Source organism: Pteronotus mesoamericanus, unplaced genomic scaffold, assembly GCF_021234165.1.
Source record: "Pteronotus mesoamericanus isolate MK-2021 breed Mesoamerican mustached bat unplaced genomic scaffold, CSHL_Meso_final scaffold_85, whole genome shotgun sequence".
Lineage (NCBI taxonomy): Eukaryota > Metazoa > Chordata > Mammalia > Chiroptera > Mormoopidae > Pteronotus > Pteronotus mesoamericanus.
This window is the reverse complement of record NW_026555329.1, coordinates 54,568,924-54,595,388: the sequence shown is the minus strand read 5'-3', so window position 1 is coordinate 54,595,388 and position 26,465 is coordinate 54,568,924. Positions and strand designations below refer to the sequence as shown.

The 26,465-nt window shown below is 38.6% G+C and overlaps 1 protein-coding gene across 5 annotated transcripts in view; it reads right to left on the bottom strand.

Moving 5' to 3' along the window:
* ST7 (suppression of tumorigenicity 7) overlaps positions 1–10,330 on the bottom strand; it is a 314,490-nt gene extending 304,160 nt beyond the window's left edge. For all 5 annotated transcript variants that reach the window (XR_008528324.1, XM_054563970.1, XM_054563972.1 and 2 more), the window contains exon 1: positions 10,134–10,330. Coding sequence is in view for 4 of the 5 variants with exons in the window: in XM_054563970.1 (XP_054419945.1) it covers positions 10,134–10,284 (151 nt within the window). In the remaining variant the exon portion in view is untranslated. The remainder of the gene's footprint in view (positions 1–10,133) is intronic.
* Between the last annotated feature and the right edge of the window lie 16,135 nt (positions 10,331–26,465).

Below are 26,465 nucleotides of genomic sequence, written 5' to 3'. Positions count from 1 at the left end.
CCAGCCTGCTAATCATTATATTTGCTAATATCATTTAATTTTTCCCTTTGGCTAACTAGTAATAAATCTCTGTTTTCTCTTAGAAGTTGGAGACAGTTTTCATGCAAGCTTTGAATTTACATCCTCTCCACCTTGAACAAAAACATGTCTTATCTTTTTTTAATATTTTATTACTCTTCTCCATGACATATATTCTCATAGTTAAAACTAAAAATGCTCTTCTTTAAGAATTATAATTCCTTTGTTTTTAAAAAGTACCAGATAGTTACATTATTTTCTGTAGGCAAGCAATAAAAAAAAAAACTGTTCATTCAAAAGACAAACATTTTTAGGAACGCTTTTATATCCAAAACTAATTAATGTCTTTGCTCAAACGTAATTGATGTTATGTTGCCATCACTTCTGTATCTCCCTTCTTCAAATAATGTAAAAGAAAGAAAAAGTTTATTCTTATAATGGCTTCTCCAACAGATTGGATTTGCCATTAGGTTTTTAATATTACATTTCCAGACTTTTACTTATGATAATGCATACATTCAACTTCCAGTTTAGAGGAAAAAAACAATTGAGAAGCAAGTTTCTAATACCTAAAAACCACAAATTAGCCTCTCACACTTCATCCCTCAAATGTAAATGTAACAATTTAAGACACTCACTTTGCTAAAAGGGCCAAATAAGCTAAGAAAAAAATGTTTCTCTCTAAGCTATAAAATCAAGTACTCTGAGCCTAAACTGAGAAAAGTATAACTTTTGTTTTATTTTAAATAAAAGATATAAATGAGAATAGGAATTCTCCTCCCCTCCAGCAAGGCCCAAGGAAAAAGTGCAAACCAGATCACACCACTTATTATTATGTGACACTACAGGACTCTGAATATATGTCACAGAAAGAAAACCACTGAGTCAAGTGGATGTCATAAACTGAGAAATACCAGAAGAGCATTACTTTATTAGTTCTATTAATAATGCTCAATAAACAGTACCTGTCAAATAAATGAAAAAAAAAATCAATTTGGTAAAGAAGTAAATTTCATCCTCTAATTCCCAAGAAGAAACTAGAAACTGGAAAAACTTAACAGAGGGAAGAACTGTAAGCATTCTATTAACTATTGCTAATCAAATAACACTTGCAAAAACAAAACCATAAAACACCTCCTAACTTTCAATCACACATAAATCCAAACTGGTTATTTTTAAAAGCCAATTCTTTTTTAAAGACTATTTTATGTCTCCGAAATTTCAAGTAATTGTGCTATTTTACATTAAGCTTTTTTTTTTAAAGAAAAAAAAAAATTCTTCCTCACTCACCTAAAAGATTCCTTTAAAATCCTCAAGAGGCTTGCTCAAATTTTCATAGACTGATTCTTAATCAAAATCCTGTGTTAAATTTGGAGGTCAACTTAAGACACAAAAAGTATACTTATAACTAGTATACTTTCAGTTTCCTAAAATTCAGAGGGGAAAAAAAATGCTCTCTCAGATAAATGTTGCCTTATTTTGCTGAAAGGTTTAATAACCCCAATTAAACAGTGACTCCTCTGGCCACAGACACAGCCTAATATGAAAAACTGCTAGAGCTAACTGGGCCTGTCAGTTTCTTATTTTAGCACAGTAGGTAGTGCAAAAATGCCTGCCATTTGAAGGACTGGTAACAGTAACACATGGGCAACTATCCTGCTCCACTGTAACATCAAAACGGAATTTCATTATATATTCTCTCTCTTCCAGAAAACTCAAAACCCTTTATAGTTATCTATACAATGACATCTCAAGTAGAATAAGGATGTTGGGAGATATTCTTTCATGTTTACTACATACAGACATTCAGTAGTGTGGTTACAAATAATCCATTATTCTGTTTAGTGTAATTTTTGGATACTCTTTAGATAGTACGCAGGATAAATGAGATCCCACTATATTTTAACCTGTCATTTCCTGGTGAGAGACAAAGCCCCTTAAAATACAAACTTCTACAGAAACAAGCTATTATAATGCCTTGGATTTAAATAGTAGTTTACAGTCTACAAAGTACAATCCATTCACTTTACCATCTCCTATGAAGTTGCATTCCAGTCAAGGGAACCATTATTTACCAAGCTGGAAAGCCAAAGACAACTATCTCTACCATACATATGTTCATGGAATGCCCAATGTGATGTCAATTACAATTTATTTAGGAAGTATGAACACTCCTTAAGTAGTATTTGTCCAGTTGTATTCTTTCTATCAATCCCATTTCAGCCCCACATCTAGACAACCACTGAACTGTTCTGACCCATCAACTAGTTATGCTTATACCATTCTATCCTCTCCTGCCCACAGTGTTTTCCTGCTCTGAATTTCTCATCCTAATACACCAGAACACTTCCCCACCCCACCGCCATTCTTCAAACTCTTGTCCCAGTTACCTCAGAAGTATCCCTTTATCTCTCTGCATTTCATTTGTGAGGCAAATAATAAGCCCAGCCTTGCGGGCCGAGTATTAGCAATAACCCTCTGCACCAAGAGAAAGATAAACCTTAGTTGGTGAAGTAAAATAAGGACCACCTGTGCTATCAATCTTGGAAGGCCTTAAAAACACCCAACTACCCATGCCTTCCTCTTTTCGTGTATCATCACTGAGCAATGACCATATGATAGAAATTAAAGATGAAAAAGTCGTAATTCCCATTCTCAAGCCCTACTAGATATACTAAGGAAAACAGTCTCTTCCAAAAATCTCCTCCAAGTTCTCATTCTCATTCATAAATTAAGCTGCTTTCCCATTAAAATACATGTTTAAATGTGTTCACTTGTATTGCTTCCTTTAATAGGACAACTAGTATTAAAACAGGACTAGTTTTGCTTTGAACAATTTTCATTCCACAGGTATAAAGAAAATATCATCTATATAGTTGTTAATATGGTATATAAACAGACTTGTGGACAAGCTCAGGGAGCCTAACAACCAGCGATAAAGAAGGCAGCACCGTGCCTGGCTCTTGTAAGAACTCAATAAATGTTAATTCCTTGTCCCTTCTTAGTTCCAATCTTCAGATTTATGCTCAATCTTATTTTTAAGATATAATTTCAAACAAGTATGATCCTTGCTCATATGGAGCAAAATATACTTGGAAGCATTAGTAAATTTGGCAGTATATTAGGGGATATTAATTGTTCAGCACAGAAAACAAGTACAGAAACTGGAAGGGATACAACTGACATGAGATTGTGTGTCCTAATAATAATTAAGAGGAATTATGTAACTTCAATTTTACAAGTACCTGCTTTTCCAAATGAACGAATAAACAAACCAATGGGTGAATGAATTAATCAGTGAATGAACACAGTTCAGAGTCAGTGAAATAGACTAGAACAACCAGATATACAATATATGCTTGCTAATAATACTTGTGTGCTTTGCTCAGGAGTGAATGCTAAAGGTTATCTCATTTAGAGTTCAAATAAAACTATGAAAGATTATTGCCCTGGGATCTGAACTCAAATTCTTAAATCTAATTGTTCTTTTTATCACATCACAGCTGGTATTTCGTTCTGTCAATAACTACGGCACTACTTTATGGAGAAAGAAATACTTCAGTAAAATTGGCGATAAAGCAAGTTTCCATAATTCTAAAACCATTTTCAGTCTGGCTTCTCATATAAACCTAAAAATGGTTTCTACAGTTAAGGAAGGGATGTGCAAATACATGAACTTAAAAGTGTGCTTAAATATTTCTCATCACTTAAAATTATGTTTGTGCATATTAAGTTTCATAATGTTTGCCAATATTGTTATGAAAAATTTCCGGGATATATCCTTCTTCTATTACCCCATCCTTCCCCAAAGACAGACAGACACTCTGTAGTGTGGTTACAAACAATCCATTATTCTGTTTAGTGCAATTTTTGAATATTCTTTAGAAAGAATATGCACATTGGTAGAACCCCAAGCTCCATCCTTATAATTAACATGAGGTACTTAAATTTGCAAATTTTTTTATGGTAAACGTGATACCTATTTTTGAAGTTCCAGGTTATGTTACACAAATTGTCTCCCAATGCAATCAATTTTTGACTCAACATTCTTTATATTAAATTTAATTTATAATATGAACCAGAAGGATAAGCCTTCCTTAAATTCCGCCCCTAAAGAATGGATCAAAACATTAATATTTTGGTATATCAGTTAACATTTTAGGATAATCTTTATAATTTAGAATCAGTGAACACAATTCTCAATCTCATAAGAAATGACTATATAATAGATTTTAAAATTATTTCCTAAAGGACAGTATTACTGCTGAGTCATTACAACCAAATGACATAGTTTTTCATTCATTCAACAAATATATACTGAATATGTGTTAGGCTCTACTACTCATTGTTTCGGATCCTGGGGATACACAGCAAGGCAGACAAAACAACACAAATGGGTTTCCAGTCACACAGGAGACAACTTATTATCCTAGCATATGAAGGCTGATGATCTGACTCCTGCAAAAAATAAATAAACAAACATGAATTATATCAAACCATGCTCAGTGCTATGCAGAGAATTCAAATCCAGTGATATTACAATGACTGGATCACCATTTTAGATTGAATCATAAGGGAAAACCCCTCGAAAGAAGTAAACTTAAGCAGACGTGTGACTACTAAAAAGACTATCATGCAAAAATCAAGTAGAAAAACATTCTGGTGGAGGGAATGGCTAGTGCAAAAGCCAGAGGTTCAAGCAAGATATGTTTAAGAATAAGAGAGAATCACTACATGTCTGGAGGGTAATGACCCTGACAAAGAAGAGTAGAAATTCAGAGAAAAGGGGTGGAAAGGGTTCAGATCATCAGATTTTGCAAGTCAGGGTAGTCCATGCAGATTTTATTTTTGAGAAGGAAAGCCACTGAAAGAAGCCACATAAAATCTGGGGTTGTATTCAATAAGAATTAGAGTCCAAGATAGAAAAAACATATTAAGTCCATGTAATTTTTTGGTTCTATATTCTGCACTCAGTGAAATTTATCATAAGAGACTGAAACAGAATCCTAGAGCCAGAAAGAACCTTAAGGAATGTAAAGCTAGCACTGTAAACTTATGGTAACTGAGGGTCTAAAGAAAAACGGCATCATTGAGATTGCTTCATCAATGGCTGAGAAAAGTATCTCCAAAAATAAGAGAACTAAGATGCCTGGGATATAGCCTCAACTCAAAGCTGACATTAATCAGAAAATTGTCCTTTTGTAAGTTCATACACGGTGCCACCATGAATTAGATGCATATGATCCATCAGAGAATTTTTTAAGTTTTTGTGACAGCTCAATCTAAAGCTGAAAACTCAGATGATGCCCATACCCAGTAATGTGTTTGATCAATTCCACTGTTCCTATCCCAACTCACTGGGTACACAATAACTAGCAGATTCATTCGTGCAGTGAATGGTAAGGATCCACTACGCTTAAGGAATTACACTGGAAAACGAAGAACTAGTCTAGTAGTAGATATGAAATATGTATACAGAAAAAGAGACACACATACTGACACACTTTTACACAATGCAAGGTAAACATTGCCAACATGCCTCTCACAAAATGCCCTGTGAAAGTTAGAAGACATATTTCTTTCAATTGAAACAATCAGAAGACTGTGTACAAGGTAGGATGGGTAGGATTTACAGATGGGAGAAGACTTTAAACAGGCACAGCAGGAGCAAAAGATGTAAAAAAAAAAAAAAAAAATTAAAGCAGGCCCTCCAGATGAGAAGTCCAGTGTTAATTAAATTTAGAGCAACTATCTCCAATATGAAAATACTCAAAACTGAGCTGTACCTAAGGTTACCGTATTTTGCCATCTATACTGTGCACTTTTTTGCCCAAACTTCTGACAGAAAAATAAGAATGCACATTATATGTGAGTATACTGATTACATACCACATATAATAATCCTGTGTACAATGTGCACAAAAACGTGGGTGCACATTATACCCAGCTAAATACATATTGTATCATTTCAGCTAAATACGTATTGTATCATTTCAGTTCAGTAATATGAGAATTTTGCATCTGTATTTATCACCTTAAATCACACACACTCACACACACACACACACACGCGCGCGCGCATGTTTTACAAAGTAAACAACAGTAAGCCTAGGTCAGATTATTACATATGTTTTCCAAAAGAAATGAAATAGGATTTCAAAGATCTCTGAAAACTTGCTTCCCAGGAACCAGAAAAAGAATTGGAAAATCACTTAAGTTGCATAATACAAAAATGGCAAAAGTGCACGTTTTAAGAAAAGGCATCATCATGCAAAGTGTTTGAAATTCAGTATCTAAAAATCTCAGAACACAAGGTAGATAAGAAAGTGTTACCAACATCACACTATAAAGTAAGTTATGGTAGCATTTTTTCATCTATTTTATTGTTTTTCTTGAAAAATATCCTGCATGCCTGCATGGCTATTCCTATTTATTAAATTTCTGTCCTTCTGGAAAAGCACTGTTTTAGGATGTTAACTCACTTGAAAACTGACAAGTAATGATATAATTCAGAAGCTTTTTAAAAGGCAAAAGACTTATATGATCTGAAGAGAAACCAGAGTATTAATTCAGAAGATTTTTAAAATCTTGTTAGAAGTTCATTGTATTTTCAGTAAATCAAAAAACTGTCTTAATACTCTCCTATCCAACTTAAGGGCAAAGTATCAAAAAAGCAATTATCGAAGCTAACCAGTGTATGCTATTCCTAGTATGTTTCCTTTTTCCACTTTCCTTCTTAAAATTCATTTTTCATTTTAAGATTTGGTTGCCTATATGAAGTTTTCTCTGTGTAGTCTAATAGAATACTGTTGAATTCTTTGAACTCTATTCCTATGCTAAATGGCACAAGCTCAATGCAATGAAAGTCGAGCAAATCCATATGGTAGGAGTGGAGGAGAATAGTGAAACTAAGGCACAGCATGATAAGAACCTTGAAGGTATTTTTACCTGGAAAACTACACATGATACAAGGACTGCAAAGTTTCATTGTTCATTAATCCTTTTCCTTTATTGTTTTAAATTCCACATGATTCACAGTTCTCTGAATTTGACCTATACTTTCACATATTTCTGCCTTTTTCTGTGAGGCCCATCTGTGTCCCCAACTCACAACTGTGGAATTCTCATCCTCCAAGCCTCAGTTCGAGAGAAGCTCGCACTTTGCATTATGCAAAGGTGTATCCACATTTTAAACTCTTTATTTAGCCTGAGTTTTACAAACTTGTATATCTTTCCCATCCTAGCACCTGTTACAATGCCCTATGCACGAGGCCCTCAAGATTTTTTTTAAATGAGTTTAGCACATTTACCACAAAATATGATCAAATGAGTTTAGAAATATTAAAAGGCACCATCGGTGGTGAAGATATTGAGAAAAACAAGCCAGGCAGACATCCAGAACAACTCGAAAACATTTTTACCAGATTCCACAACCTTACAAGAGCAGTGCTAGGCCTGTGTCATGAAAGCCCTGGCTCCTGGCTGCCTCATGGATCTACCTCCCTGCAGTGGTGTCCTCAGCTTTCCTGAGGAAGAAGGCCTGGAACACCCACAGGTCCCAAAAAGCAGCTCTAGACTCAGCTGCCTCTCCAGGGCCGCCTGCCCTCACCTCACAGGAAGAACAAGCATCATGGCGCTGAGGAACAGCCAAATGTGTCCCATTAGAACCCCTTTAGATCTCCCTGCAAGAGCAAGTTCCACCTTGGGACGGTCCAATGTCCACTTCTCCTCCTACTTCTCGCAGAAATAGCAGAGATAGCTGTTTTCAGTGTGCTTCTCCTATTCCCTTCCTTTATGACTCTAATGTGCATAAAATCAACTTGAAAACAGAAGTTCAGCTTCACTGGGGAAAACAGCCTCAGGCTCACCTATCATGTGTCTGATGAGGTTCAACCCAGATGGCCTGTTGCACTTCTTCATATTTTTTCCTTATAAGCTCAAGTGAGAAATGGACCTGTTCAAATTAACAAAGGTATTTTTGAGAAATGCTAGCTTTAACATTGCTGTAAGGTGCCCTGGTGTGGCTCAGCAGATTGAGCACCAGCCTGCGAATCCACAGGTCACAGGTTCTATTCTCAGTTGGGGCACATGCCTGGGTTTCAAGCCAAGTCTCCAGGTGGGGGTGGGCGAGAGGCCACAACACTGTCTTGAGAGATTGATGTATCTCCCACACAATTGCTGTTTCCCTCACTTTCTCCCTTCCTTCCCCTTTCTCTAAAAGTAAACAGACAAAATCTTTAAAATTGCTGTAAGAAGACCTAACAAACTTCTTTCTCAAAAACTACACACGTTCCCAACATGTACTTTGCTTTTTGCCTGTTTGGCATAAAGCATTGGTATGTAGTATTTATGAGCACGTGCACACAAATAGAGGTGTGGATGATTATTTAACCTACTTTAAAAAAAGATAGTATACAAATGTGTGTTCTAAAATAAAAGTTTTAAATGAGCACATTCCCATTTTTAAAACCCTACAATGAGTTTTTTTAGGAGGAAAAAAATCAAAGCCACTTACCAATAAATATAAGATTCTCTTACTATATATATTTAAACAACTTCTTAAAATGACAGCATTTGGGGACTAGAAGGTATCTTAGAGATATATTTACATAAAACAAGGAAGACAGTGTTGTGACAAGCAGCCACTCTAAAGACGAAAAGCCAGAAAACCATGGTCTGTGGTTTGACTGCATCCAAGGGCCCAGCGGTGGCTATTAAAACGGTAAGTGATTCCAGGGTGCAGAACCCTTTCTGCTTGGCTGCGGCCCTATCCCCAGGGATACTATGAAATCAGTGTAAATGTGAACATGAGTTCCAGTTAAAGTAACCAAGATGTCAGAGGTTTACACTTAAAAGCACAAGTACTGACACAGTGAGTACGTTTTCTCCAGCGTTCCAAAAATTGTGTCAGTACAGTAAGCACCACACACGAAAATGCATTTGCAGACCTGCACTCCCAGGGTACGAAAATCACACACTCGGTAGAAAATAAACACATACACATACATATACACAGATATTACTGATACACACATTCAGGACTGTAAGAGTTTCCCAAAATACTGGGACATTCAAAAACAAAGACAAATATATAATCTATCTAACCAGTCCCACAACTATTTCCAGACTTCAAGAAAGGCTGTAATCCTTTCAAAATACACTGCGTCTCTGGAGTTACTGTTGGTGTGAGTTTTCTTTGTGATTGTTTTCTAATGACTCGGTTGGCTGACTGCAAGTTTATTAAGATTCTATTCTAATTACTTTCTGTACTTGCGACCATGGATGAAACCTGCGGGGCCTGACGAGTTACCAGAGCCTTAGGAGGGAGGGCAGTGGGTAGAGATCTCTGGTTTCCCGTCTCTTTCCGTCCCTTCGACACCCCGTTTGGTAACCTGACGCATCATCCATACCCTTGACGATACCTTCGGGAATCCCTCTCCGGGTCTCAGTCAGAGCAACGACCCTCCCCGCCACTCCAAATCCAGGAGGCTAAAACTGGGACGGATGGAGGGCGCCACCGACCCGTTCCGACCCCAGGTTCCGGGGACTGCCTTCTTTGGGGTCTTAGCTGCTGGGCACCACGGTCAGCAGCCCAGGGGGCGCTCGCGGACGGCCGAGTCCCGCCGGGGTTGGGACACCTCGCCCGACTACCCTTCGGAATTCGGCACCCACAGCGGAGAGGAAGGCCACGGTCTAACTCTGAGGAACCCTCGGAGAACACGCGCAGACACCAAGGGGACGTCCGCGGCAACTCCCTCGCCCCCCCACATCAGTCCCCCTACGGCGCCCGCCGAGGAGCACCCGGGAGGATCAGGCCCAGATGCCGTCGCCGCCTGCCGGGCCCGCCTCGCGGCGTGTGCCCAGCGCCTCCTCCCCGGGGTTGCGGGATCGGGATGGCGGCTGCCCGCCCCCAAACGCCCTGAGGACGAGCCCGGCCCCCCGAAGGCTCTGCGTCCTCGGCGGGTGGCTGCGGGCGTCTAGAGCACGGGCCCTGGCGCGGCCCCGAGCGCGCGCCCGGTCGCCGCCCCCGCTGGCCGCGGCCCCGCGCGAGTTGCACTAACTTTCCCGGGCGGGGGAGGGGCGAGCGCCGCAGGCCCGGCTCGCTCCGGCCTTACCTGTGCTTAAATTGTCGTTGATTTTCAAGGGTACCCGCAGGATGTAGACCAGGAACAGCACGATGAAGAACCACACGGTCCAGAGATATGTCCAAGACCAAACTATGTAGGACTTGAGCTGCTCCAGAAAGCCCATGCCCGCTTCAGCCATTTTTCAGCGCTGCTCTCTGCTGCCGCTGTCTGTCGGGATGATTCACCGGCCCGGAGGCGCCGCTCGCGCCGCCGCGGCCGAGTGCCCCCGGAGCCCGCCCGCCGGCCTGCCGCCCGGATCGCGGGCGCGGCGGGAAATCGCTTGCGGGCCGCGGGCCCACTTGCCTTCCCTTTTCCAGTCTTATTGCTAATTCTCAGAATCCCGTGCAAGTGGCTTTCGTGGAGGGATCACGTGGCCCCTGCCCCCCTCACTGTCTGATGCCATTTATATTTATTATGCTCATATTTAGATAGTTAAAGGGGGCACTAAGGTAAACTTGACACAACAAATGTTGAGGGCTTCCTATAAGTGAGGCACCACTCCAAATTGTATAATCTCAATTGATCCTTCAGTAACCCCCATTATTAGATAGGGAAACTGAGGCACAAAGCGACTGAGTAGTTCACCTTCAACTCAACGCAGAATTCAGTTGCAGTATGACGGATGCCAAGGTACGAGGGAGGTTCTAAACCCTTCACTCTTTCAGAATTCAGGCTCAGGGGGATGAACAAACCCTGGGCAACTATAAAAGATAAATGTGCTCCTGTCACCCGTTAGTGGGCTTCAAGAGAAAGAATTCTAAAGATTTGAGTTGCACAGGCCATTTACATTTGATTTGTCTTCCTTGAACCAGCCCGTGGTTTCCCAAGAAATGCCTTGAAAGAATGCTTATTTATCCACCAATTTGGGGGGTGGGGGGGGGGGCCGTGCAATCACAGTTTGAACTCTTAGCCTATTTTTAATATAAACAATTCTCTGGGATAATTTTGGCTTATTCTGAACTGGTTACTTTAAACAAGAAATAAATCATAAACGTTTTTTGTCAGTGCTAAATATAAAATGTTGCCTTCTCCAAATAAAAATTTAAAGTCTGTTTCTGTCTATAAATTCATTTACTTTCTATATGTTAGGTGGTAATGAAGCAATTGCAAGTTATCCAATCTATAGCCAAGGCTTTTAGAATTCTGAGCGTTCAGCAGAATATTTTATTGTATGTTTTGTTTAGCTTACTTGTAGTTTCCTCAGTAATAAAACAAGCTCCTTTAACTTTCTCATGGCATACGTAATAGGAATACTCTCGTATTCTCACTAATTCCAACCCCACAGCCATTGGCTTCTCTTTTTTTCTGTTTTCTTTTATTTTTTAAAGCAAGTAATATTCTCTTTTTTGCCAATAATATTCTTTTTTTAAAGTTTATTTTATTATTCAAGACAGAAAAAAACATCGATGTGAGAGAGAAACACTAATCAGTTGTCTCCTGCTTGTGCTCCAAGGGGAGAATGGAGCCCACAACCAGGACATGTGCCCTGCCTAGGAATTGAATCGGTGACTTTTCAGCTACCTAACAACTCTCCAACCAACTGAGCCACACCAGCCAGGGCTTTTTTTTTTTTTTTCTTTTAACTGAATTCATTGGGTGACATTGGTTCGTAAAATCACGCAGATTTCAAGCGTACAACTCAACAAAATATCATCTGCACACTGCATCTTGAGCCCATCCCCCAAAGCAAAAGCAAAGTCTCCTTACATCTTCATTTATCCCCCACTTTGCCCACCTCTACCTACTCCTACCTGTCTTTCCCCCTAGCAGTCACCACACTACAGTCTGTGTGTGTGTGTTTTGTTTTGTTTTGTTTTGTTTTTGCTTAATACCTTTACCTTTTTTCAACCAGCCCCCCAAGATACTCTTGATTTTACTACAGCAGTGAGATACAGGCAAGGGTAAGAGAAATTGACATGCACATACTTTATAGCTATTTGTGGTAGCACATTACCAAACAATTTTTGTATCTAAGAATGATGACTGTATTCTCAGTAGAATAAAACAACATGAGTAGATCACCATCTATTTTGTGTGATACTTAAGCAACCCACAAGATTCTCTGTGATTTGAATCTCCACTTAATTAAAATGAACATCCTGGGGCCTTGTTCTTTGCTGTCAGTAAACCTCAAAGAAGGAACATAAATCTGACTCCACTGAACCACAATTTTATGATATGAACTAGTTGCTCCTGGAGGGTCAGCTGTGGCTTATTCATCTTTGCCTTTCAGAGACGTGCAGCCAAGGATGGGCTTTGGGGTTAGAAAAGTATCTATGTGCTTGGACACAGAAGTAAGAGAACATGATCTCTTGGGAACTGCAGTTGCTTTTGTATCTTTGGAGTACAGATTCTATGTGGACTAGTGTCCAGAGATAGAAAACTAAAGATGATCTGATTTTGAAGGGTCTTGTAGAGACACTAAGGTATTCACAGTTATTTGGCATTGCACACACTAATCCAAATGACTAATCCAGAGACTTAAGTGGGTATTAAAGGAATATTAAGGAGGTAGAATTAACAGACTGATAGGACAGGCTGGATAAAGGCAAAGGGTAAAGAATGCCTCTTGAGTGGGACTGTAAATAAAATAGTGACAACCCAGATATATCCAGCTCTCTCCTGGCCATCTCCCAATGGAATGGCCCACAGTCACATCAAACTCATTATGTCTAAAACCAAACTCATTACTTCCTCACTCCAAGCTGCTCCTTACAGAGAGCGTGCCTTAGGAAAGAGGCAGAACTCTTCCAGCTCCCTAATTCAAAAATCTGAGGATCATCCCATTCAGGTTCCTCTCTCTCATTCACCTCGTTTCCTGTCCACATTCAACTGGGCATCAAATTTTAAGGTATGTCTCAGATCTAACACTCCTCTCTATTCTCCTAAGATAGCCTTTGGTCTCTCATGGCCTGATCATCTCACAAAGAACTGGCATTGGGCTCCCTGGTTCTAGTTTCCTCATAACCAACACTGCCACCATCATCACCACAAACAGCAATCCCCTTACATACCCTCTAATTCACCTTCTTCCTTGCTTCTTTGCTGCAGTTACCTTTTTAAGCAGAGTTTCCCTGCTTAAAATTCTTCAAGGCCCCACCCACTCCACTCATACTCTATATCAATGCCTACCTAAAGGATAAAGTACACAGTGCCCTTTGCAGGGTGCTCCCACCAACCTATGCAGCTTCATACCCCAGTTTAGACAATCTTCATACCACCAGCATTTTGACAAACATGCCATTCTCTTTCACACCTTTGGACCTGCCCCACAGGCCCTGCCCAAAGTACACTTCTCTGTGCTATACTTTTCACCCAACCTTCTCGTCCTGTCACAGCTACCTGACAACAGCTTATTTAGAGATGCGCTTGATGTAACACCAGCTCCCTCCTGCTCCCACAGTTCACTGTGTCTTTCCTGAGATCCCATAAAAGGAAGCTTATGGTGGACTGTTACCTGTTAGAGCATAGGCTTGAAGCCAGACAAGGCTCTGTTCCTGAGCCTGCTATTCACTTCCTGGATGCTCTTTACAAGTTCCTGAATTTCCCTGAGCCATTTTCTTCACCTATACAACAGGTCACACTTGTACCTATTACATAGGGTTGTTGGAAATATTCAATGAGATGTGTACTAAAAATGTTTACCACAAACCCTAGTCAATATCTTTCCTCTTTTAATAAATGAAGGTCTTTAATGTCGCACTGCAAGGCAGCTAGATGGGGTGGCGCTGAGAGCCAGGCACTCCCTGAACCTGAGGGAAACCGGCTGGAGCCAGCTGAGGTGGGAGCAGGGCTCTGAATCCCACAGAGCCCGTCCCAGAGTTGTCACAGATGAGGGGGATAAACACAAAACACTTATCTGTTTGCCGGGAGAGACGACAGGGGCACATCCCTCTACTGGGGAAGGCCTCCTCGCCCTTTGTTCCAAGGCTTTTATTGAAAAACATCAGTGGGGCTAGGTAACAGGAATGCATACGTAATCTCGTTACATTAGTATGTTAAGTTTTACAGAGAATAGATACTTTTAAGAAAACAAGTGACAGGAATTCACTGATTTACATGGGTCAGAGAGGAGACCAGTATAAACAAAAGAAAGAATGAAGATAAGGGCAAGCACCTTAATGATATAGGGTAAGAGGTGTAAATAACGTGAAGGTCCTTTGCAGCATGAGCTGGCCAGAGATCCAAGGGAAGAACAGAGCACACTTTAAAGAAATTACTTTTAGACCTGATTTCCCTGGCAACCGCCAGACCTGATTTAGAGCTGACTCCTGCACTGCTTCAAGCCTGAGCCAGGTGTGGGGAGGGAACCACCAAGAGATAAGGAGTCTGCTTCTCGGCTGCAGTGAGGACTCTGGCCATGTCCAAGCCAAGTTTAGAGGTTTGGGGGCCTTTTTGCCCCTTCTCCGTGTCCGCCAATTTCTTGTCTGCTGCCAATATCGACCAGGGCCTGTCTTAGGTCATATACCTCAGCACAAGGTAACTTACCCGTCATTGGCTATTGACCATCCATGGCAAAGCAGAGAGGCAGGGGCTACACCAAGTCTCCTCAGGAGCCTGCTTCCCCAAGGCCTCCTGAATATTTCCAGCCTTGGGACCCTCCAGCCTGTCGGCAGGGTTACAGCTGCTGAAATCAGGCCAGGCATTTCCCAACACTTTAATGGTAATTTGTTGTTTATTTTCATCCTCTGTACCTCCTAGTACAAATAGTACTGTGTTTGGCACATGTTACATGCTCAATAAATACTCACTGAGTGTTGTATAAAAGAATAAAAAGTCAACTATGTCAAAAGAAATTCCAAAGCTTACCTTTTACAAAGAATACTACACTTGGATTTAATTCAAGGGTACAAGTTAAGATTTGATCTTCCACCACATGGTGAGCTTCTTTGAAAGTTTGCTTCCAGAAGAGTAACCACCTGTTGATTATATATTAGGGGTTAAATAATCATTAATTTATGGAAATTGTGCAAAAGCAATATACTCTTAAACTGTTTTATATGTATGGTTAAATGTGTATCTTAGTCTGATAAAATCTCTCAACTGAACAAGAAATCTACATATTAAGGAAGAACTTTAAAAGATTTTTAAAATTAATTCTCAATTGCTTCTTGTTTTGTAAGTGGTGTTTGGAAATATATATGCATATATTGGTTTTCATAGTCTTCAGTTTTACACTTTGTTATAAGCTTAAGAATATGTTTTTGTAATTGGTTTTCAGAGTTCATCTGAGATTTAAATGCAAGAAATAGCTGTTCTGATTTTCCCTTAAAATTTAAAAATCCAGCCCTGGTTGGTGTGGTTCAGTGGATTGAGCACCACCCTGTGAACTGAATGGTTGCCAGTTCTATTCCCAGGTGGGGCACATGCCTGGGTTGTAGGCCAGGTCCCTGCAACTTGTGAGAGACAATCAATATCTCTCACACACTGATGTTTCTCTCCCTCTCTTTATCCCTCCCTTCCCCTCTCTCTAAAAGTAAATAAGTGAAATCTTTAAAAATAAACAAACAAACAAATAAATAAATAATTATCTCATCCATGTTTATTGGTTGAATTTATGAATTAGTCAATATCATATGTGCATGGATAATATCCAGACTAACTAGATATCCATATTAAGTGACTTACCTAGATCTATATAAGTACAAATCCAAACTAGTTTAGTTTTGAGAACCAGTAGAGAGGCAAACAGATTTGAAAGGGAATTTGCTGTTTCTTCTTCAAGAAAATATGCCTTCTCATATTTTACTAAAAAGATAGAATTTTAACTATTTGTATATAGTTAAAAGATGATATAGGTAGCAGTCTTGGGGAGAAGATCCCCAAGATGTAATATTGCACATATAAGAAAGAATGCATTTCCATCATTGACATACACATACATTGTAACCTTCAGTGAACATTTCGCGGTGACTAGGTATATAAATTATATGATGAATTGTAATCACTTTGCTTTTGTTCTCTATTCCTTAAAAAAGATATCTTAGTTTCTATGTAAAGCCTTTTATAGGCTCAGTGACATTCCTTAGCCTCCCTAACTTGTTTTAAAAATCAAAATTATTTTAATAAGAAAAGATTGTTGACATATAGAATAATTCGCCTAGGAAGAATGTGAACCTTGTATAAAGAACCTGAAGGAAACCTAATCCTATCTTCTCCCTAAAAGCCTGTTCCAGTCAGTGGAGGATGGTTCCTCATTTTCAAAGGAAAAGAAAACATAAAATTCCTTTGGAGAGAAGTAGCTAGTCAACACGGTCTTCTCTTTTATGCTGCTATAATATAATCAGGAGAGAAGACCAGAGGAAAATGAATGAGACTTAAAAAGAAAGAAATTCTGAGAGCAGAAATCAGATGTAGTCATCAAAGACAAGAACAAAAATATGTATTAAGGAACCCTCTGAAGTTCTGTGTGATTTTTTGTTTCATAGGCTAATCAATCATGAGAGGTAACAATACTACTTACTGTCTTTATTCTTGATTATAGTGCTCAATATTTTTACTCTTGGGAAGATACTCTAAGATGTGTAAGTTTTTCAGTTGCATTTCAAATCATATAGAAATGATAATAGCATATTTTTCTTTTTATTCATAGATAACTCAAACCCAAGAGATTTTTTTTATTATAGCACTTTTAATGAACATAAAAGTCTATTGTGTGAAAGGTTCTGTATAAATAAAACATCAGCAGTTATTCCTATATTATTATTTTATTTTAAACTGCATATTTTTGGTCCATGACTGGCCAGAATTTCAGGAACCAGAGTCAGATATGGTATGTCTCAGATATATATATATACACATAGATACATACATACATACATACATACTAAAAATTATATGATTTAAAAATAGCCAGCACTAGTGATAACCATCATATAAAATAATTCTAAAACAAAAATAACATTCTTCTTATATATTATGTGCATAGCATGTTATTTTGTGGTTTTGGCTTCAAATTTCAAATTCATGCACACACATCTCCAAAGCACCTGACAAATTTAGACACATCAATTACATAATCTGTTGCTTTGGGGAAAAAAAAAACCCTAGAGACAGAATTACACTGATGTTATAGAATTATTAGTAGAATTAAGAGACATTCAATAGTCATACATAAGCTTAAATTTGTTTTTATTGACAGAGCATTTATTTTTTTTAATTTCTGAGAATTGATTCCATTATTTAACCAAGACATATTCCCTTATATGTACCAGTTATATTTCATTTTCTATTTCATTTTCCCCTCAGCCGAGGATATTTTTTTTCATTGCTTTTTTAGAGAGAGTTGAAGAGGGAGAGAGAAACATTGATGCAAGAGAGCAGCATTGATTGGTTGCCTCCTGCATGCGCCCAGACGAAGGACCAAATCACAACCCAGATACTTGCCCTGGCCTGGAATCAAACCCACAACTTTTTGGTTATAGGACAATTCTCCAACCAACTGAGCCACACTAACCAGGATTGTTTTCTTTTCTAATGTGCAAGACTATATACTCAGGCAGTGCAAATTAAAGTGGAAATTTCACAGTCACCTGGTATATTTGGCCTATGTCAAAACCTAATCCTAAAAAAGGGAAAGAAAGAAAAATCAGATTATTTTTATATTAAAGCACATTTCAGGCTAGTATTAAGTAATGCACTAGAGCACTCCAGCTAAATTCATTATATTTCTAATATTACAACATTTCCCTGAATAACATCATTTCATCCAATGTCATATCATTTCAACATTAATGAAGAAAAAATTTTAATTCCCATCTGGGGCCACTGTCTGTGGAATTTGCACCTTCTCCCATGTCTCTGTGGGTTCTCTGTGGGGACTTGTGCTTCCTTCCACATCCCAAAGATGTGCTAATGAAATAAACCGGCATGTCTACATCAGTCTGAGCAAGTGTGGGTGTGGGGAGAGTGTCCCTGGAATGGAAGGTGTCCTACCCAGGATGAGTGCCCTCTTTGTGCGCTGAGCCATTGGGAGAGGCTCCCGCCACCCAGGGACCCTAAACTGGTTGGAAAATTGTCATCAAACTTGTTTTTATTAACCTTTATTAAATATATGTATGGCTCATATTTATTTCAACATTTAATATTAGAAGTGTTTGGGGTCTTTATTTAGAAGCATGATGATGTTTTTGAGACCAGAATTATGCTGTAATAACTCTTGTTTATATCAATTAGCCCATGGCAAAATTGGTACAGTCTTTTCTCTTAAAGTCAGTTTCCAAGAACCTATCCAAGACATCACGTGAAGACTTCCTGTAATTCTAACCTCTATTCCTTACTTTGCCTTGCAAAAATTATTCCAGGTTTTCTTTTTATTCTGCATTTCAATGCGAATGCACAGGAGCTACATTTAGCACCTTGTGCACATTTAACTATAATGGGATTTATTTCCTTGTTAATAATGACTGAATATGGATTATAATTGCAGCTGTGGTTTCCCTTGTGGTTTTTCCTCCTCCTCAAAATTATCTTTAAAATACTGTTTGTACAGTATTCTCTTGATCATTTTCTCATTCGGCCTTTGAGCTGAAGATGTCCACACAATCAGCCAATATGAATTAACTTGTCAAATTTGGCTGGTTGGACAAACTGTAGGAAATAACTTGCTATTGTGCAAATTAAATTAGCTGTACTTTTATTTTTCATATGCATTTCACATTACACTTTTATTCCAAAAGGGGCACTTATCTTGGGCTATCACTTAAATACACTTATTAAGTATTCTTCATAGATTTGTTCATTGGCGTATATGCTTTTACCAGATCCCTTCCAGGGCCATTTCATTGAATTGACATGATTATTTTAAAGCCAGAAGGTGGAAGGATAGAGTTGTTTGATTTTTTGACATCTAAAACAAGTTGGCTTTCTAGACTTAGAAAATTTAAGCCCTGTGTGATTTTCATGTAAGAAAGGACCAATGATGTAAACAATAAGGGAAATTATAGGGTCTGGCAGAAGTAACACCATTGAGTGTGGTTGGTAGGGTACATGAGTGTCTCGCGTGAGATGGACAGCAATTTGAACATTTCACCTAAAATGTCATGTGGTGTGCCTGAGTGTGATATTGTTATGGTACAGAATTACATGCTTATGATTTTGTAATAAAAGATCTTTGTGCAATAAAACAGGGGCGTTATTTGTGCCGGACCCAGTATGTAAGCCTCTAACAAACCCTACTTCCCCATCGTTGAGAGTCTTCTAAGAGATTTGGCTCCCCACCAACCTCACCTATAAACAGAGAACAATAATAGCGTGTGTTTATCAGGAAGAAAGTGATCCCTTGCAGACTCTGGGAGGTTGCATGAGGTTTGTGAGGACCTTCTCAATTTTAAAACTGGAAGTCCTATGTCTCGGAATCACCTTAGTCACAGCTGAGCTAAATGACTTTGAGATTAGTAAGATTCTGGGATGCAGGGCAAACCTCAGGCAAAACAGAGAGGTAAGAAGATGCTTGTTTTGCACACCTCCTAGTAGGCCTTCTGTCTTCCTCAGCTGTCTAGGGCTTTTACTTCTTCCGTTGTCTATTCTCAAAATCTGTTCTCCCAATGACTAGTTTATTTATGCATAAATAAAATATATGTCAGCCTAAAAAGTTTCTCTTTCTGCCCTGACTAGCATGGCTAAGTTGGTTGGAGTGTCATCCCATAACTGAAAGATTGCCAGTTTGATTCCTGGTCCGGTTGCAGTTCCCCTGGCCCGGGTGGGGAAAGGAGGCAACTGTCCTGCAAGCCCTCTAGGCCAGGCAGGCTCACACAGGATTCTGGCAGATGGAAGAAAATTCGTGGAGCCGTGGGAAAGTCTGTATTCGGGGGTGAGGTGATCCATGCGTGCTGCTGCCCAAAGTCGCAGTGTGGGAATTCCCGAGTCCCGTATATACCAAGTGCTCACAAAGCCAACTACGTGCCAAGATTGACCTTCAGTTACATAACGGAGCTTCATTCTAGGCACGTGGGCCCCTTCACAACGCCACATGAGCACGGCCAAGCCGCAGTCCCCCAGACAACCAGGCGAGGGAGCCCTATTGGCTCCATTTTCCCTACAGCAACCAATCGGTGTTTATTTCTCACATCGATGTTTCTCTCCCTTTCTCTTTCTCTAAAAAAGAAAAAAAGCAATAAAAAAAGTCCTCAGGTGAGGATAAAAAAAGTTACTCTTTCTAAGTGCTATTTACAGATACTATATATCAAAACCATAAAATAAAATAATTCTTCTCAAGTGTTTGCAAGCATCAGCATACTTTGGGAGTCAGCGGGCCCTTGCCTAATCATAACATGCTGATAATTTTAATTCCCTCATACACAGTAAGAATAAATATGTGAGTATATTATACATCTGCAATTTTAAAAATCACTGGCTAAGAGCATGGATAGCCATTAAAAAAAACAAACAAACAGACAAGCTAAAAAAAAAAAAATCCATACCTTACTGTTTCTTTTATTACTAATTAACTACTTACTCATCTATTTTATTATTTACTGGGACTCTAGAAAATAAATGATAATAAGGAAAGGTTTAATAAAAATGTATGAAAAAAATAACTAAGAAAAACCTACTTAGTCTCCTTTCTGCAAATTAAGATTGTTATTTTAGTCTAGTTTGCAAAACACCTGAGTTACAACAAATTATAGCTAAAGTAAACTGAGGTAAGCATATGAAACTCCAAATTTAGACATTAACTAGCTGTGGTGGGAATTGAATCAAAATATAGTAGAAGCAACACGGAATTTAAGAAATGAGTATGTAGGGTTAGAAAAATGGCCTCCAAGCTTTGGCCAGCAGTTTTAAAAAATTTAAACTCACCCCAAAGTATGTTTATCTGTTTATTTATAATTTAGTATATTCCATAATACCAATATACTATGTACCCAATAAAAATAAGTACATAGGCATTTCAAAAGTGTGGTGAACATAAATATGTTTTAGCATTTTCTAGAAAAAGAGAAAGGGAGAGAGAGAAACAGTGATGTGAGAGAGGAACATTGATCTGTTTCCTGCCACATGTGCCAGGACTGGGATGACCTACAACCCAGATACATATGCTGACCAGGAATCGAACCTGCAACCTTTTTTGGTGTACGGTATTACTCTCCAACCAACTGAACAACCTGGCCAGGGCAGGAATTTTTTTTTTTATGTAACACTGGTATAATAAATGGCAATGTACTTTGGTTTTAGAGTGTTTATTTTATTTTTTTTTTGTCTAGATTCCAGTTCTTAAAAATGTAAAACTTCTCTGTATCTATCTTTATCTTTTTCTCTTTATTCTTGAACATATTAGTCATAGTTATTTTAAAGTGCATATCTGTTAACTTTAATATCTGGCTCATATATTGTTATTATTTATTAGGGTTCTTCTTCTCTTGGCTTTATCTTGATTGTCTAAGACTTTTTTAAATGGATGCTCATAATTGTATATAAGAATTATAGAGGCTGCTCCAGATGGCGTATGTCCTACTAGAGAGGGTTTTTATCTTTTCTTCTGGTAGGCAGTGTGGGGACGTTAAAGATGAGTTTTCACTTATGAAACTAGCGGCAGTCAAGATATGAGACTGTCTAAAATATTTAAAGACACACAGCCCAGGATGCCAAAAAGAAACAAGGCAGTGAGAATAGTGCAAAAAGCTTTATTTCTAAACAATTCTGAAACCAGTTGGTAACTGGAGGGTTTTTGATAACATCAGGCCAACTGTATGGTTAACCAAATCCTTTATTTCCAGGCAGTTTTTCATGTAAGGATGGCAGAGCACCAAAAATTTCAAAAAGTGGAAACTTTATATAGCTTACAAGTTCTATTTCTAATGCATGTCAGAATTTTGTCTGAGACTTGCTTTCAGTTTAAGATATTATCTGGTAGCTAAGATGTAGAGGCTACAAGGGAAGGAGCAGGGAAAAGACCTACAGCTACATATAATTCTTCATAGCTATTGATATCAATCTCCCACCCCTCAAAAAAAAAAAAAAAAAGCCAGTGGTTGCACAGGATCCATTTGGCTTTGGTCAGTTCACAACTTGGGCCTAAACAATCACAATAACATTTAGAAAATAAGAAAAATTAGATAAAAATAAAGAAAAACTATGACTCTAAAAATCTGTTAGTTAACATTTTAGTATATTTCCCTCCACTGGTTTTTCCATGCATAATTTTTACAATGTTTTAATCATTCTCTATGTTCACTTTTGCAAGCTGTTCTTACATATTATTATTAAAATATTTTCTGTGTTACTATATAGTCATCAAAAGCATCATATTTAATGATTACATGATATTCCATAAGACATAAAATTTTAAAATCATTCCATGACTATACACACTAATATTTTGCTATTTTAAATAATTCCATAATGAATACCATTGCATTTATAACTTTTCATTTTTAAATTTATGGTTATTTTCTTCGGAAAGAGATACAGAAGTGGATTTGGTGGTCAAAGTTAAGAACATTTTACTTATTTTTTAAATTTAATTTTATTGATTATGCTATTATAATTGTCCCAAGTTTTCCCCCTTTGATCACCTCCACCAAGCACCCCTCCCCACTCCTTCAAGCAATCTGCACACAGTAGTCCATGACCATTAATCAAGTGTATATGTCCTTTGGCTACTCTTTTTCCAATACTTTACACCCCCATGACTATGCTGTAACTGCCAATTTGTACTTTTTAATCCCTTCACCTTTTTCACCCAGCCCCCTGATGCTCCCCTCCATGCTGGTGACCATCGAACCATTCTTTGTATCTATGGTTCTATTTCTGTTCTGGTTGTTTGCTTATTTTGTTTTATAGATCAATTTTTGTTAGATATGCATTAATTGTCATGTTATCATTCATGGTTTTGATCTCCTTCGTTTTCTTAAATAAGTCCCTTTAACATTTCATATAACAATGGTTTGGTGATGATGAACTCCTTGAGCTTTTTCTTGTTTGGGAAACTCTTTGTCTGCCCTTCCATTCTAAATGATAGTTTTACTGGGTAGAGTAATCTTTGTTGTAGGTCCTTGCTTTTCATCACTTTGAATATTTCTTGCCAATTCCTTCTAGTTTGCGAATTTTGTGTTAAGAAATCACCTTATAGTCTTATAGGAGCTCCCTTGTAGGTAGGTAACTGCTTTTTTCTTGCTGCTTTAAAGATTTTCTCTTTGTTGTTAAATTTAGCAACTTAATTATGATGTGTCTTGGGGTGTACCTTTCCGAGTTCATCTTGTTTGGGACTCCCTGTGCTTCTTTGACTTGTATGTCTATTTCCTTCACCAGGTTAGGGAAGTTTTCTGTCATTATTTTTTCAAATAGATTTCTAATTTCTTGCTCTCTCTCTTCTTCCAGGGCCCCCATGATGCAAGTGTTGGTCCAAGAGACTCCCTACACTATCCTCATTTTTTTGGATCCTTTTTTCTTCTTGCTTCCCTGATTGGTTGCTTTTTACTTCCTTATATTCCAAATCACTGATTTGATTTTCAGCTTTATCCATTCTGTTGATTCCCTATAAATTATTCATTTCAGTAGTGTATCCTTCATTTCTGACTGGTTCTTTTTTATGCTTTGCATGTCCTTGTTCATATTGTCAAAGTTCTCACCAAGTTCCTTGAGCATAACCATTGTTTTGAACTCTGCATCTAGTAGATTGCTTGTCTCCATTTTGTTTACCTCTTTTTCTGGAGTTTTGTTCTATCTTTCATTTGGGCCATGTTTCTTTGTCTCCTCATTTTGTCAGCCTCCCTGTGTTTGTTTCCATTTGCTAGGTAGAGCTGCTATGTCTCCCAGGCTTGGTAGAGTGGCCTACTGCAGTAAGTGTCCTGTAGGTTCCAGTGGCACAGCCTTCACTGTTAACCAAGAGGGGCACTTGAGGTGCACTCACTGTGTGAGTTGTGTACACCTTCCTGTTGTAGTTAAGCCTTGATTGATGTTGGCATGCCCAAGGTCCACCACTGCCTGTATTCTGTTGCGGTCACACAACATAAGCAAAGAAAGTGATCTGCAGATGGCTGCTACTTGTGCTGGACTTGGAGGTGCCCAGGCAAGGCCAAGTTATGAAGCAAGGCTGGCTGCTGCTAGTGCTTGGCCTGGAGCAACTTAGTGAGAGGTACAGGGCTCACTGAAACCAGATGCTTCTAGTTTGAAAGAATTTAGGAAAATTTGAAGCATGGGCCAAGACAAGCCATTAGCATGGAAAAGCCCCTGGAAACAGCTTGGGTGGGCTGGAAAGTTGGCAGTGGGGGTGGCAAGGCCTCAGGGAATTACCAGGATTGGGCAAACAGTGTGAGCCAGGTTGCTGGAGATTCAGATATGGTACCTACCAGCAGGCTCTGTAGGAGGAAAGCTCAGCAAAGGAATAGTGGCCTCTGCCAACACTTCTGTCTGGGAGAAATCTGCCCCCTAGCCCTTGCCCTGATGCTAGACAATTCAGTTCTTCCCATTTTGTCTCCAGTGCCCTTCAATCTTCTGCCCCAGCACTGGAGCTCAGAGGGAGTGAGTCAAAGTAAGTCTGTACATTGGCCCTTTAAGAGGAACTACCAGGTAGTCCAATAGTTTCTGGCTTTCACAGCTTCAATACCTACTGGTTTTTATAGCCAAAAGGTATGGAGACATCTTTTCCTGGCATTGGAACCCTGGCCTGGGGAGCCTTCACTCCTTAGATAGCCCCCCCAGTTTTTATCTGCCACATGTTGGTGTGGGACCAGTCCATTCTATGTCTCTGCTCCTCCTACCAATCTGGATGTAGTTGCTTCTTTAATTCTGTAGTTGCAGGATTTCCATTCAGCTCACTGTCTGATGATTCAGAAAGATGGTTGTTGTATAGTTTAGTTGTAATTTTTATGTGATTGTGTGAGGAGGTAAGCTGTGTTTACCTTTACCACCATCTTTATTTGTCTCCAAAATTAAGAACATTTTAAAGTTCCCTCACACATGCTGCCCTGTTGCTCTTCAAAAACAGTTCTTAAAAACTCCACTCATCCTGACTGTATAAAATCCTAAATAACCACAACTTGAAGTTATAACATGTTTGAAAATGCTTGTGCAACATGCATTAGGAGTTTTGCCCTTTGCCTCAGTTAAATCAAATCTGTGGCACATGCAGGCTTACTGGTGAGATAGATGCCTAATTTTATTGTAGTTTTCTTTTCCATTTATTTACTCAAAGCTATGTAATTGATACTTTGGGAAACTGTGTGGAAATTTGACTATGGACTTGATAAAATGAAAAAGTTTCCCTCCTAAATTTTTCATAAACTACAATAGAAAATAATTTAATCCCCAGTGAACAACAGTCACCTTCTATCAGTCTATTAGAAAAATTCCAAATTTGCAAACTTAAATCAATGTACACTGCAAACAACACTTAACCTTGAGTCATCAAAATGACACATCATCTCCTTGGAAATTACACTGTACTCTGAAGAATGTTCATCTATTCATTGGCTAGGAAAGAGTCAATGAAAATTCACTCTGAGGAGCAACCCTTTACAGACTAAACTGCACACTATCTGTATTAATTTTCTAAAGTGGCTGTAACAAGTGACCGCAAACTTGGTAGGTTAAAACAACGCAAATTTATTCTCTCATAGTTCTGGAGGCCAGACATTTGAAAGCAAAGTGACAGCATAGCTGTGCTCCTTCCAAAGGCTCTAAGGGAAAATCCTTCCTTGCCTCTTCTACCTTCTGGTTTCTCTCTTCGGTTTGTGGCAGAACAGCTCCAGTACCTGCCTCAATCCTCACATGGTTTTCTTCTCTGTGTTTGTGTCAAATGCCCTCCTGTCTTTTGCTTCTAAGGCTACTTGTCATTGTATTTAGGGCCCACTCAGATAATTCAGGATTATCTAATTTCAAGATCCTTAACTTAATTTCATCTGTAAAGATTATTATTATTACAAGTATTATTATTACTATTATTTATTATAAATAAATATATATTCGCCCTAGCTGGTGTGGCTCAGTGTCTTGAGCACCAGCCTGCAAACCAAAGGGTTGCCGGTTTGATTCCCAGTGTAGGGCACATGCCTGGGTTGCAGGCCAGGTCCCCAGCAGGAGGTGTGTGAAATGTAACCACATGTTGATGCCTTTCTCCCTCTCTTCCTCTCTCTAAAAATAAATAAATAAAATCTTTTAAAAAATAAATTAATATTCACAGATTCCAGAGATTTAATGTGAACATACCCTTTGCGGGGTCACCATTTAACCCATTATACCATCCAATTTAATCATGAACAACAGTCTCAAGTTGTGGAATCTGTTTATAATAAAGAGCTATTATCCTTGGTTTAACCTTATCGCTACTAAAGAAATTAGATTATTATAATCAAAAACCAATTGAGATTTTTCACTTTG